The 15,275-nt window shown below is 37.4% G+C and overlaps 1 protein-coding gene across 2 annotated transcripts in view; it reads right to left on the bottom strand.

Annotated features, from left to right (window-relative positions):
* LOC144972463 (phosphatidylinositol N-acetylglucosaminyltransferase subunit Q-like) overlaps nucleotides 1-15,275 on the bottom strand; it is a 33,285-nt gene that overhangs the window by 6,955 nt on the left and 11,055 nt on the right. The window contains exons 7-10 of one of the 2 annotated variants that reach the window (XM_078913659.1): nucleotides 13,891-14,005; nucleotides 13,467-13,531; nucleotides 12,559-12,762; nucleotides 346-451 (exon numbers count right to left, since the gene is read on the bottom strand). In XM_078913659.1, coding sequence (XP_078769785.1) covers nucleotides 12,574-12,762; nucleotides 13,467-13,531; nucleotides 13,891-14,005 — 369 coding nt within the window. In that variant the 3' untranslated portion in view covers nucleotides 346-451; nucleotides 12,559-12,573. Of the gene's footprint in view, nucleotides 1-345; nucleotides 452-12,558; nucleotides 12,763-13,466; nucleotides 13,532-13,890; nucleotides 14,006-15,275 lie in introns of those variants that run through there. The other variant, XM_078913657.1, reaches the window with a different exon arrangement.

Raw genomic sequence — 15,275 nt, 5'->3', positions numbered from 1 at the left:
CACAGGCTCATTCATTTCTCCATTTCTGCTGGGTATAACATCCATAAAGAGGCGAAGAGACGTGCTGCTCAAACTTCTGACGACATAAAGAGGAGACACAAAGCAGCACGCTTGAAAAGAGAATGTACGGACAGTAGGGCTCTTGAAAGAGCACTGAAAAAATCAATTACCTCAAAATCTCCACAACCTATCAACGACATTGTCTCCTTCATCTGGATATTTTGAAAAGGCTACAGAATACATCCTGAATCCACTGCTCCTTAAAGGCATTTTAATTAACCATACGTGGCAGGATGGCGATGACATTTCAACGTGGAATGGCCGCGTTAGGAAAATCAAAGAGTCAAAAAATTCCTATGTTAATAATATGCCCCTTTCGTCAGCCGTTGCTACCAGCACTCCTCTGGGAGATGGTCTTTTTCTTTTTTTTACACCCTCCATGGTACTGTCTCTGCCAAAATAAATACAGAGATATTGTCAGAACCGATGGTGAGGGAGTGACGCGCAGCCAACAACAATAATAATAATACTAATAATAATAATAATAATAATAATAATAATAATAATAATAATAATAATAATAATCACACCACACACAATGTTAGGAGATATTCTCACTATGAAGAAAATGTAACATGTTGATTGTATTTTGAGAATACAATGTTAAATTTTTTCACAATGCGATCAACATGTTACATTTTATTCACAATGAGAATATCTCCTAACATTGTTGTACTACTATATAAACGAGTTATTTTGTAAGTCATATTCAAACAGCAAATTTCATTCCGTCGCATAACATTAAGTTTTCACACTTACCTTCAATCTGGAGCGAATGTTAGAGCACGAATTATAACAGAGCACAAAAGAAATCCTCACAACTTGCACAATTTATGTAACTGAAAGTACTTCGACTGTGACTAACACGAGTTGGTCGCCGAGATGTCGTCTGAGTAGCAGCAGAATAACCCGGTCCTTTATCTGCCCGCTCACAAGTCACTGAGCCAATCCGTGCAGGCGCGGCGGCACTCAGCGACGATCGATAGACTACCGCCACGTGAGAGTGGGGCTAGTCGAGGTTTCCACCAATCACAGAACGAGCTTCGTGTGAGTGTGGGAACAACGAAACAGGATACGAAACAGTGACGTCATCAAGTGTTTTATCAGCAAGCAAGCAAGACAAGGCTTGGTGATGCGGGTTGGACCCTGTGGTGGAGGGTGATGCGGCCTTGCGTGAGAGTGTGCCTCTCTCTCACTCGTGTCAAGTCGCGGCTTGCGTAATGTTGGTTTCACGCAACCCCACCCACCCACCCACGAGAGGAGATGACTAGCCGTGGATTCAACATTCAGTCGATGACAACCTTCATTTCCTCAAGACGCAGCTTGCTAACCACACTGAAAAATATCAACAAATAACTGTGTTTTGTGATTGTGAAGCCAAGGTAAATATACATTATCTAATGATTAGTTAATTGATTGAATGTTTAACTGAAACAATGGCGGATACTTCACTCTATACTTTTCATGATGATACTTTACTTTCTGACTATGATTTTGACTTTCTCGATCTAGAAATAGAAATAGATTATAGCCGACCAATAAACCCTCAATTACAAGAGTTTTTGCATACACAATCCATTCAATTGAACTCTAGACAACCATTACAGCCTTTACAATCATTGCAGTCAAACTCGCCTTCTCCGTCGTTGGACCTACAACAGAAACCGAAACAACTCAAATCTTTATCTCAGCCAACGCAACTGAAAGTGATACAACCTAAGCTTCTTTCTCGGCCACCGCAACAAGAAGTGAAAGCAACGGTGAATTCGTTGAAAAAAACAAGAAAGAGGAGACAAACAAAGGAAAACGACTGTGTGAGAGCGAAACCAAAAGTAAGGAAAACAGAGTTAGAACTGTTCACTTCTAAGAAAACAGACGTTGATGTTTCCATGTCACAGTTAAAAGATATGTTCGGCGACGCACCAGATTACATGTTCTGTGATAAAATACGAGAACGACCAGAAAATTGTTGTTGTACCTCCGTTACCTACGCATCTCATCTGTGTGTCTTTGTACTCTGTGTGTGTACTCTGTGTGTGTGTACTCTGTGTGTGTGTACTCTGTGTGTGTGTACTCTGTGTGTGGAGGGAGATGAAATTTCAACTTGGAATGGCCGCATTAGGAAGGTCAAAGAATCAAAAAAATTCCTATGTTAATAATAAGCCCCTTTCGGGCACAAAATTTGCCATAGTTCCGCTCCTAATTGGGTTAGAGACAAAATTTACAATGTTTTTTTGCATGTTTTGACAGGCTCTATGACTAGGGATTAGTTTGTAAAAAAATCTGAATGTTCATTTAAGTGCCTAATGAATGGACTGAACAAAGGGTGGAAAACAACAGAAGAGGTGAAAGGGAGCGTGGAACAAGTGACACAGAATGGATTGGAATGTTTTAGTGGATGAAGAGACATAATGCTGTTGAATGGCTTATTTCATTCAATGAGAACACTGGTCAAAAAAACATTACTTTCAATGAGGAGGAAAAAACTCCAATGAACTATTTCCGACATTTTTCCCCTGATGCGGTTATAGAACAAATCTGTGCTGAAGCGAACCGCCATGCACAACAATTGCTTCAGTCACAAACACTGATGACTCCAAACCCCAGAAAAAGGAAATGGGTTGATGTCACAGATATCAATGCTGTTGTCGGCCTTCCAATTGCTAGGGAGATGTGTGCCAAACCTGCAGAAGGGATCTTTATTGAAAATCACATAAATTAGTTGCCAGTAAGAAGAAATCCATATTTTGCCATGGTCAGAGGCCTATATTTTGGTTATTCTGCCAATTATATGTGCACGACCTTGAGTACTTATCAAAAAGTATCTTATTTATAATAATCTACTTGGGGAGAGGATTTAAGGGGTCAATTTAGGAAAAGTCACGAAATTTCAGATTTATAGGTGAAAAATTGTGAGTTTTAGAGCCAAGGGGTGCGTTGGCAAATGACACAGACCTAGTAATGTTCATGAGTCTGTAAAGTTCTTTTATACATATTTTTAATTAATATTTATAATGAATAATTTTCAGGGCCAAAAGAAGGAAGTCGTTCCATGAAAAGAAACAGCAAACTGTCTTGGCACAAGCAGGGACACCTGTGTCTTCTAGTATGGGCCCAGTAATGAGGCAGTCCTACTACAATTTAAATCATGAAGTAAGTTTCAAATTAACTTGCATTTATATTTTGTAATGTCAAAGTAGAGATTCTTGAATATGCTTCATTTGTAATGATTGAATTTACATCCTTTTTTTTTTCCATCAGTATAAACGTAAAGCAAAAGACCCTGAAGAGTACGGGAGGTCAGTTTTGAACCTGGCCAACCCAAGAACTCCTCAGAAAAGGGTTGCGATTACACAACAACAAAAGTGTCATCCATGTAAGGCCCTGTTTGATGATGCTGAAGAATCCGAAGCATTCAACTTGGAACAAGAGTTGGGCATCCAAGTCACAGATGTCATGGTCAAAGAACATGACCAGGCAGTCCCCAAGCCCCTCCACTCGAAAATTCAGGTATCAAAAAATGTTTCTTTTCCATTGATGGATTTATCTGTATACATATGTGAAAATATTAAAATATTTATGGTCTAAACTATTAACTGATGTTCTCATTCAATTTACTTTTTGTTTCTCATCCTCAGTTGTTCTTTTGTGAAGACAAAACATCAAGAATCTTACCTCATTCGAGGTATTCTTCTAAGCACGGGCCTGCACGTGTAATGCAGTGCTTAGTTAAGGAAGCCCACCTCATGTTCTTGGCAGACAATCCCAATGAGACGGTGGGATTGACATTATTCCAGTCTCTTCGACCAAGGAATGTCCGCCTCATGGGAAGCGTCCCGGTGGAGAGCTGCATTTGCATCTATTGCACGAATGTGAGGTGTGGTTAATAATTTTTTCTTATTAAATTTATTAACGGTTTTCTTTTTAGTTTCTCAACTCCACCCATTATATTATTTTCAATACGGTTTCCTTTCTTGTGCCATATTTTTACAATTTCTTTCTTCTATACCATCATTAGATTAAAGATCAACACCATAAACAAACTGTTGGGTGCATCAGGCCAACTACCAGCAGAGACTGACATGTTGTCTGTTATATGTTGCCCATATGATGGCAGATGGCCTAGCCTGGATTGCGTTGTGGGTAAGTTTATTTTTTATTGTTTTTTACTCAAATATTGTTCAACATGTTTTCTCCTCTGCATATGGTTGGGTTTTTTTTTCCGTCCTTTTTTTTTTTCATCCAAAGAATAAGTTTGCAGATTTAAGGAAATTGGTGTAGTACAATTTTAAGCATTTTCTCTCTGTCTCTCATCAGGAAAATGTGGTCTTTGTTGTGACCGGATGAGGCCATTTCGATTCGTCTGTCGAGATATTTTCTCGACACCATCTGTCGGATGGCAACGTTGGCAGAGAAATGCCAACGGAAAAATGGAGCCCCTTGAAAAGGAAGGAACCTTTGGGTAGATATTTAATTTATTTATCTGATCTATCTTTCATATGTTTAAAAACTTCTCAAGATTTTCTCTAATATATGACATTTATTTTTGCAGGGAGCTGATGAATGAACTTGAGAAAGATATCAAGGAACCTACAAAAGGAAGAAGCTTCCTTGAGCATCTCTTTAATGCATACTGGCTACAGAGCCAGTTTAAAGAGTTCAAAACAAATCCTGAAGAAGGTAGGAGAAAAAAAAAGTTCATTGACTTACAATAGTAACTAACTCTAAAGAATAAGAAAAGATAATTCAAACTTGCACTTTCTTTTTCCTGTTTTCAGGTGAGATTGTCATGGTGCAGGATTTTGGGGAGAATAGAAAAGTGGAATACAATGCCGAAATAAAGTCTGCTCACTTCGGCAAGCAGCAAATCACTGTTCATCCTGTTGTTGCATTCTACAGGAAGAACAGTGAGGTAGTTAGGGACAGCCTGATTTTCTTGACAGATGACATTGTTCACGATCATCAGGCTGTCCAAGAATTTACTAGACGGACGATCGATATCCTAAGAAGAAAGGTGTCAATTAGGAAGCTCACGATTTGGAGTGATGGTGCTGCTAGTCAGTATAAGGGAAGGACGGTTTCATATGTTTCCTTGTTATATCAAGTTATGAATTCTTTGTACAATTCATACAATGTTATGAAAAGTGACATAATTTCAATTTTTATATTCACAGGGCCGAGGCAGTTTTCATGACTTAACACTCCTTCCACATCAGCCTCAAAGATGCTACTTTGGAAGTGAGCACGGGAAAGGAGAGGCAGACGGGGAAACTAGCACTATGAGCCAAGCATTGAAGAGGGCTGTCCATGCGGGTGAATTTTACCTGTGCTAAGGACATGGTACAGTACCTCTCCAGCAAACATGGGTCCTCCACAAGGTAGGTTTATTATTTCAGTTCAAGCGTCTTCATTTATAATATAATTTACTGTGGTAAAGATATTTGTTTATTCTTCATTCTAGTGTCTTTTTTTTATTTCTTGGTTTACAGACAATATATTCTGGTCCCTGAGATCGACAGGACAGATATTGGTGAAGATATACTGACGATTCCGGGACACAGAAGTACCACCAGTTCCAGGCCCTGAAAGAGTACATATTGCAGGCAAGACGGCTCCCTTGCTGTTGTACGGCTTGTCGACAAGGCAAGCCGTTAAAATGTATAAATCTGGACACTGTTGGTGAATATGTTGTCCACAAATGCAAACCAAGGTAACTCCTATTGCATATTTTACTTAATGTATAGAGCTGTTACAAGAAAGTACATTGCTTATCACTTACATTTTTAAAGCATTTTACCTAATTTATTTTTCCATTTGTTTTCTTATTGTTTCAGTGTCACAACAACGTTGAACACTGGCTTCATGGAGGAGCCCAGCGTGGAGCCAGTGGCTGGCCCTTCTAGGCCTGCATTCCCCAAGCTTGGGGATTTAGTCAGATTGAAATGCCGGATAAATAAGCTTGAGAAAATTTATTTTGCAATGGTGAGTCTATATCCATATACTTCAGCTACTATATTATACAGTGGTAAACTGGTCTTAGCCCGAGTCGTGTAATATCTTATAATTATAATGCCATTTTTTAACAGTAATTGGATATTTCTCTCCACAGACTATTCAAAGTGTGATTTAAGTACTGCTCTGTCATTCATACTGTATTATTTCTATTGATTTCATATCAGGTTCTGGAAGTTTCGAAGAGGAGGGAAGCTTCTCTGTACAGTTCCTGCAGAAGAGCGGAACTATGTATACCTATGGCCAGGAACAGGATGTGGGTCTCATCAAAGAAGGCCCACCTGATTATTATTCCTGGGTTGTATTAACCCCATTTGACTACAGCATTGACAACCGAAATCATTTCTTTTTTAAAACTTAATATTTATTGTAATTACTGTTCATATTTTGCCCCTCGTTATATTTTTCATGTAATTATCTCCCTTTGTTCTCCCTTTGTTGCTGTATAATAAATTTGTTTCTATTCAAAGTGCTAAAAATATTGTTTTTGTCAATTATTTCAATATATAAATGTATTTGTCAGAGTTTTGAGTCATTTATTACTTCAGGATGGTGACTTTTCTGTCAATTTTGCATTTTCACGCAAATCGGGGTCACTGCTGATTGACCTACTTTTGGGTGTTACATAATCATCTCCTGCTCAAAATTTTTATATATTTAGATTCCTCATATAACTAGCTTTAAAATGATATATAACACTTATGTGTGGATAAAAGTGAAAATTGGCGAAAATGGGCCCTTCAAAGTAGATGTTCTTGGATCTTATCTGTTTTCCGCCATGTGTGTATACAGTGCACTCTCCCGATAACGACATGGCTCGGGACCAGAGGTGCATGTCGTTATCGGGAACATGTCGTTATTCGGAAAATTTCAAGATGGAGGAAAAAGAGGTGTGGCTAGACCCTTAGAATGTACATTAATTTGCCAACAATAGTGGGTGATCAGTGATCGGACTTTCCAACATGTAAAATACACGAAGTGTGTGTGTGTGTGTGTGTGTGTGTGTATGTAGTTTTGTTGTGGCAGACTTCTCCTTTTAAAGTGTGAGTCTTGTTCAGGAGGCAGCGGAAAAACAGGCCTGTTTCATCCGCGTTGAAAACGTCACGAGGTGAATACTCTTTCATCAAACTGGACAGAGTTGTTGTCTTCCATTCATCGACGATTGATGTGTCTACGGAAGCAGATTCGCCGCAGGCCACCTTAAACACGATCGTGCCGCGCTGAATTCACAGCAACCGCTGCTTGCTTGAAAATCTGTTACGCCTTGCCTCTCCGCAATAAGTCGGGCCTGCTCGCGGATAATGGGGCCAGAAGTAGGGGCATTTATTGCTCTTGTTTGTTTAAACCATGTCAACACAGCTTCGTCTGCGGTCGCATTCATTGCAAGGCGTGGTTTCTTGCGCTGAGGTTCATGGCTGCTTGTCTCTATCTTTGTCCTATTCTTGATTATTGTTGATAAGCTGTTGTGGGGAATCTCGTACTTCTCAGCGATCTGTTTCTTGGTTAATGTCTTTGTGTCCACATCAGCCAGAATTTGCAGCTTGACATCTATTGTCAGTATCTTTCTTTTTCTAATAGCAGCTGTCGACATCTTGGGGTGCGTTATTGTTCTCGGGTGAATACAATCGATTCAGCGGTCAGCGATGTGATGATTGACTCATTCAATGCGCGTCACTCTTTTGTACCGATGACAATAGACACAGGTGTGTTTTCATTGGCTATGAGGTGCCTCTGGTAGGACATTTCATTGGCCGATAACAAAGTGATCTCATTGGCTATGAGGTGCCTCTGGCTCAGAGAATGAAATGAAACTTAGCGGAAACAACATTTTAGCTATTTTTATTTTTGTATCTAGCAAAGTCACAGCCGATGATTGCTAACTCAATGTCGTTATCCGGAGAGTGGTCTAAAAAGTATGTCATTATTTAGAGATTTTTATTACTAATAACATATAGTAAAAAAAATCGGGACCGGGGGCCAATGTCGTTATCGGGAGAATGTCGTTATTCGGAGAGGTCGTTATCGGGAGAGTGCACTGTATATATAAACGCTTCCTCAGATGCAGTAACATTTTTTGTGGTGATTTTTCCTTGTTTCAGATTGCTTCATGGTTCAACCAAATCCGTCCCGATGTTGTTCAACACAGGGTCCGGAGTCTAATCGAGAAATCTCAAGAGCGCTTCTTGTCTTTGGATAATTCTCTTCAGTTGCAATTTCTGGACCAACAACTGGATTTGGATTTTATTTCAACGTCACTTTCTGGTATTGGTGTTACCAGGGCAACTGCTATGCATCCCCCTACCACTGTAGTATCTTCTACTATTTTAGTTCAAACCATCGTTGATTTCTATCAATATTGTACATTTGAAAATGTTTCCAAAAATTATTTATATGAATGGCTTCAGGCAATTTTTCTCCATTTTTCAATCAAAGACGTAACTAGTTCTGTTGCAAAGACTATGAAGCTTTATGCTTCACATGTAAAATCAAAACATAGAAATCCTGCCATGTATTATAATTTTGTAAATAGTATATTTACTGTTACTCCTGTGAAACAAATGTCACCCCATTCAAATCCTTCCATACCTTCAATTCAAAAATCATGCACTGACTGTGAAACTTTGAATGCAGAGATCCTAGCTTTAAAAGATATTATTTCTTCCTTGAAAAGTGAAAATAAAACTATCAAAAAAGAATGTAATTCATTTGAAGTTAGGTGCAGTCAGCTTACTTCTGACATTGAATCGCTTCATGTTAAACTTCATCAACTGTCCAACAATCAAGAGTCCAAGACAAAAGTGTACAATGAAAAAGAACGTTTCCGAGCAACTTTTAAATTTGACAACATGAGAAATAAATTAAGTACAGAAAATAAAAGCCTCAAATCAATGATAAATCATCTGCAATCTGACAATAACACACTTAGTTTAAAGCTTTGTGATAAGGAAAAATCATTAAAAAGTCTGAAAAGTCATGTGAAGGATTTAGAGAAGAAAAATTTAACCTTAAGACATAAATCTCAGTGTTCTGTTGATGACAATATAGTAGATTTCAAGGGTAATGTAAAAAATGTTTACTCTGATAATATTAGACAGGTTGTTTTAGCTCTAATTTCAGAAGTAGGTATTTCATCCAGAAACATCAGCAAAACAATTCAAATCGTTAGTGAGGGTTTGTTTAACCACAAACTAGATTCAAAATTATTGCCTAGTAAGTCCTCTGTAAATAACTTTTTAAGCGAAGGTCATGTTGTGAGTAATATACAAGTTGTTGAAAATGTCATAAATAGCAAAAGCAATGTTACATTACACAGTGATGGCACTTCAAGAGATCAAAAAAAAGTGTAAATCACCAATTTACTGTTGATGGAGAAACCTATTTTCTTGGTTTTAAACCAGTTGCGAATGAAACTGCAGGCACATTACTTAATGTTACAATGAATATGATGCAAAAACTTTCTGAATCGTATGCTGAATTTGTAAATGATGTCAATGCTGATGAAGAAATTTATAAATCTGTTTTATCCAAAATAACGAGTACAATGACTGACAGGGCTTCCTCCATGAAATTGTTTGGTTGTAAATTTGAAAAAGTTTTGCAGTCGTCTATTGGGTCGGAGGTTAGGGTGAATTTTTTACATTGTAATGCTCACTTTTTGTTGGGGCTTATTAGTTCATGTGAAAAGGCTCTTCTTGCTTCTGAGCATGAAATTCTTGATTCACTTGGTAGGTCCTTGGGTAGAGATCAGCTTCCTCATTTAAAACGCTATTCTAAAGATTCTGATTGCTCCACTACTCGTCTCCTCAAACTTATTTGTGATGTTCTTGGTTCTCGGGGTGATCAGAAGAATGGCTGTCATCTTGATTGGATTACATTTTGTAAGGATTCATTGATTCCTAGTTTCAAATCTAACAGATTTAATTGTTTCTTTGAGGCTGCATCCACCATGCTGACCAAATTCAACGTTTCTTTTCCTCTGGTATTCTAGGTTGCGATAGAAATTCCAAGATTGAGAGTGTTGCTCGTGATACTGAAGATGTTACTTTACTGTCTCTTGTTTTTGTTGTAGCTCTTATTCATGTCAAAGTCACTGGTCCATACTGGAAGATTGTCACAAGTAAAGAATGTTCTTATTCTGATTTCCCCTCATATGTTCAAGAGATGCACAGTTGTTTTCAGCTTTGGGGTAATGACCCTGCTAGTTTCTTTGATCTTTCCGAATCAGTCTTTGGACAGCAATGGTCTATTTCCTCACCAACAATTCCAGCCCTTAAAACCTTCCTTGAAACTGTAGATCTGTCACTTTTAATTCCTGTAGTTAAGGCTGTGTCTTTAGAATTTCAGGCAGTTACAGAGCGTCAGTTGTGTGATTTCATTGATGGTGGCAAATATTCTAATCCGTCTGAACTTGCTTTACCTCACTCTCTAAAGCATTGTCCTTTAACAAACCTTGTCGGTGAAAGCGCTTTTGGCGATCTTGATTACGACCTTAGTCGTAGAAGACATTGTTCTTTGCATAATAGGTCTGCCAGGCATGTTGTTGCGAGAAATAAAACAGTTAGGTATATTAGATCCAAGTCCAATCTCCAACGTGGCAAATTGTTTCAGTTTGCTCGCCGCCAGGCTAGAATTTTAAAGAAAGAGGATGTTGACTTGGAAAAAGAAGTAAAAAATGTCACAAGACAAAAATGTGTTGACAATCAGAATAAGTTAATCCAGAAACAGATGAAATCCATTTCAAGAACTTCTCTCCTACAAACAAATGTAGAGCGTCATGGTGGCCCTTGTATGACCCCTGACGATGTAGATCAACTTTTGACTCGTCTAAAATCCAATAACAAAAGTAGAGTACAGATTGCCAATGTTATTAAAAATGAAATAAGATATTGTAAACATGTAAAGAAATTTAAGACTGTTAAATTTGGGCCATTGAATTTTATGATTGACACATTAAAGGCTAGTCTCTCGTAGTTTTATTTTATGTATATCCATCATAGTCTATTTTGTTTGTTTTATTATTATATCTTACAATTGAATACCAATTAATAAACTTTCTATATTAATTCAAATTACACTTTTTGACGTATTTTCTATCTTTGTTTAACCTAAAGTGATCTTTTTTTTAATATGTGAAATTTGGTCTGGGTACCCACAATTTTGCCAATTTTGGTGAACAAAAGGTATAGAGTTTCTCCATTGAGTTTAATCCATGCAATAGAGATGCTGATTAATTTGATGTTTAATACATTCATTTGTCTCAATAACTTTTTAATGATTTTTTGAAGTTTGCGAATTTTTGGTAATTTTTGCAATTTGGGTTGGTTAGCCAACAAACTCACATTTTCTGTGTACAAAAAGATTACAATTTCTCAATTGAATTTATTCCATGAAATAGAGCTTGAAATGCTGATTAATTTGATATATAACACATTCATTTGCTTCGATTTATAAGTTTTTAATGACTTTTTGAAGTTTGCGGATTTTTGGTAATTTTTGGAACTTTGTCGTATTTTGGCATTTTTTATTTTTTTGGAACTTTGGACACCAATAATTCCGTTACCGTCATAGCAAGAACTCTGAAAAAAAAAGGCTAATAGTATACTTGTTTGTTAATAATTCTGTGAAATATTAACTCTTCAGAGCGATTATTTTTTAAGTTACTGCGTCTCAAAAATCAAGATTTTGGTATTTTAAACTATTTGCGTTTTCGCGATATTTTCCCCGATTTCCAAAATGGCATAACTTTGCCAAATATGTACCTATCTCAATAATTTAACTACCAAATTTATCAGTTCATCAAGCTCTACCGCATGGCATTAACTAAAATTGAGTCATTATACTTTGAAATTTTAGTTTGGACAACCTACTTGTTTCTTTTTCCTATTTTCAGGTGAGATTGTCATGGTGCAGGATTTTGGGGAGAATAGAAAAGCGGCATACAATGCCGAAATAAAGTCTGCTCACTTCGGCAAGCAGCAAATCACTGTTCATCCTGTTGTTGCATTCTACAGGAAGAACAATGTAGTAGTTCGGGACAGCCTGATTTTCTTGACTACTACACACAATTTCATATTCCTAATTGAAAAAAATGATGATTTTAGGGAAAAATGGAGGCCATTGGGTTGTGTCACACCCCAGTGACCGAACTAGGGCTAAATATGAATGCAGTCAGAGCCCTTCAGTTCTGTAAGATCAAATAAGACCAATCTCATAAAAGGACCACTTTTTTTGAGAATCGAATAGAGATCTGAGCATGTGCATGACATATCTGGAATTGATTTCTCCAACCATATTAATATGAAGGAATTATATTTCACCTTACAATTACAAGTAAGCATCAGGTAAAGTTTGGTATAATTCTATTTCTCCCATCATTTACCCTTCATGCTATTACCTCCCCCCCCCCCCCCCCCCCCCCTCCCCCTCCACACACACACACAATGACAGCAAACAGATACCACTATATTTACTATGACAAAAACAGACCTTTGAGCTACCAATCTAGTCTGCTTTTGTCTTCCCATCCTTTTCACCCACAAGATCGTCGTTAATGTCGCCCATCCACGGATAGAGGATTTTTCCAGATGCAACACAGGATAAGAAGTGTGACCAAGAGTACATTGAAGATCTTGACTTGTAAAGATAAGGAGCTGTCAGTTTTATCAACTCTGACACAGAAAGACAGGAGGTCTGAAAAGCGTTGGAATAAAAATAATGAATAATTTTAAACAAAAGCTACTGAACTAGCAAGATATAAAAGTATAAAGGGAAAGCAAGGTTTGAGGGAGGGGTCCAATAAGTTGTTATTTGGGTTTTTTTTAATTTTTTTTACAAATTCTAATATGTTATCAAATTTTGAACTAACTAAAAAATTACCACCAGTATGTTTTGAGGTGATTCATGAATGATTTGATTATTTCTATAGTTTTTAAGTTAAAAACCTATTAACTTTACCAATTCCATGAATTTGCTGTGTGTGTATAGTTTCTTTTATGTTTTTTTTTCGGGGGGGGGGGGGGGGGGGGGGGAAGGGGTGACTGACTTTAACGAAATTCCTTACAATATCTGGTAAATGTCAATCTCCAATAAATTATGATTTTAGCAACAGGCTCAAACAACAAGCCTTTTTATTCATCCACAAAGGCAATTCAAATCTACTCTAAACTACACAACATCCTCTCATTTTCACAAAGACAGTAAAAACATCAATGTGACAATGGTTTCAAACGAAGTTGGTTTAGCATTTATAACTAAAAGCAAAAATATGATTTGACACTAGTTATTTCCAATAAAGAGTTTGGATTCAGAAGATGAGTTAAAATGACCATGATAGAGAAGGGAAAAAATGATTTTAAATCTTTATAATTAGCAGTTAAAAATACAAAATGACAAACCTTCATGACAAGGACAAGATTGGCCGGAGGCTTGCTGAGCCAGACAACGTCAAACTCCACTCGTCCTGAAAAAGGACAAAGATGGCGTCAATTGTAGATTATAGAAAAAAATGTGAATGGTAAAAAAATAGTACTAAAGTAAAAGTCAGGGTATTTGTTTATCAATTTTACTTTTGTTTAAAACCAATAGAACAAGCATCGCCAGGACCAAGGTTCCACATCCTACTTTCAGCATCTCATTTTTTTTGTCTTGAGTACGATACATCAGATGCTCACTTTATGGACTTGCACAGCAAATGATGCTGGGGTTACTTTCTCAATAAAACCTCCGATTCAACACTGAAGAAAACTTTTATTAAAAATGAAAGTTCTTTGCTTTTCTATTTCTTAAATTCTTTATCAAATCACTATAAATGGGTCAAACCTGCAATCCATTTGGGTCTGACCAATCGTAGCAACAGGCTGTAGACAGGGGTCAGACTGATCATCTTGATAATGTGTGTCAGGACAGCCTGGACAGTCAAAGTGACCATACGGAGCTATAAAATGAAAAACAGATGCGTTTAATATTTCAAAAATGTTTATAAATTATATAAATATTAGACCACCACATTTCGGTAGAGCTTGTTGTTTTTGTTTTTAGGTGTTTAACAGCGCTTTCGACACTATTCAGGTCATTTAAGCGCCCGTTTCTGTCTTTTATCAATCTTTTATCAGCCCTGAGGGGCCATAGCTGATCAAAACGTGTACTGTTGTAATAAAATCTTTATAAAATCATAATAGTTACATGTTTGTTAAGTAAAAATATCTATTTACAATTTCTGCAGGAGTTCACATTCCTGCAGATACTTTAAAATTGTAAGCGGATCGACCGACTGGAACAGAGACTTCAAGTCTCTGTTATCATAATGTTGTGACCTTATCTGTTCTAATTCTGTACATTCAATTAAAATGTGTTGAACTGTGAGGTCACAGTTACATCTTCTGCAGAGGGGTTTTTCATCCCTCTCCAGAAGGAAACGGTGAGTGAGGGCAGTATGTCCGATCCGGAGTCGAGTTATTTTTACCTCGTCTCTTCTTTTTAGCCCCGAGTTGGGTCTGGGGCCGAGGTCACTTTTAATTCGTTTTAATTTGTTATGTACATCTCGACTCCAGGATCGTTCCCATTCCTTTCGGACATGTTTTTTTATATTGATCTTTAAATCCGCGTGTGGGATTTTACTGCCCTCTTGTAATTCTTGGCTCACTGCCTCTTTTGCCAGTCGATCCGCTTCTTCGTTCCCCTGGATACCCACATGACTAGGTAAAACAAACTTTCTTTTTTTTAATAAATAATTTATTTGCACCTTCCAAGATACTTATGAGTCTTGGATCGGTGCAATAAAAATTTGAGATCCCCTTAAGTACGGACAGCAAGTCAGACAAGATCAAGAATTTGTTCTTATTCGATCTCTCAGCCAAACGGAGAGCATTTAGGATTGCTCTCGATTCGGCTGTAAAGATCGAAACATTTTTATCCAGGCGAAGTGATCCCGTGCCTTCCGTTGAGTGATAGGCATATCCTACTGCATCTGCGCTCTTTGAACCATCCGTAAATATGTGAGTATGGTTTTTGTATGTTTGTAATATTGCTTTTAGTGTCTGTTTGTAAATATGTGGGTCTGTTTGTGATTTTTCCAGTTTTGTTAGGTCCAAATTTATGTTTGGTCTATGTATGGACCATGGTGGTTTCTTTGCCTGGACGTATGGATGTATCCTATCTAGACTGATGTTCATGTCTGCGATGTCTGTTTTTATTCTGCAACCTAA

The sequence above is a fragment of the Berghia stephanieae genome, chromosome 5, assembly GCF_034508935.2.
Source record: "Berghia stephanieae isolate SIO BIC M18660-M18661 chromosome 5, UCSD_Bste_1.3, whole genome shotgun sequence".
Lineage (NCBI taxonomy): Eukaryota > Metazoa > Mollusca > Gastropoda > Nudibranchia > Aeolidiidae > Berghia > Berghia stephanieae.
The sequence above is the reverse complement of the archived record's forward strand: the minus strand, read 5'-3'. Positions and strand labels throughout refer to the sequence as shown.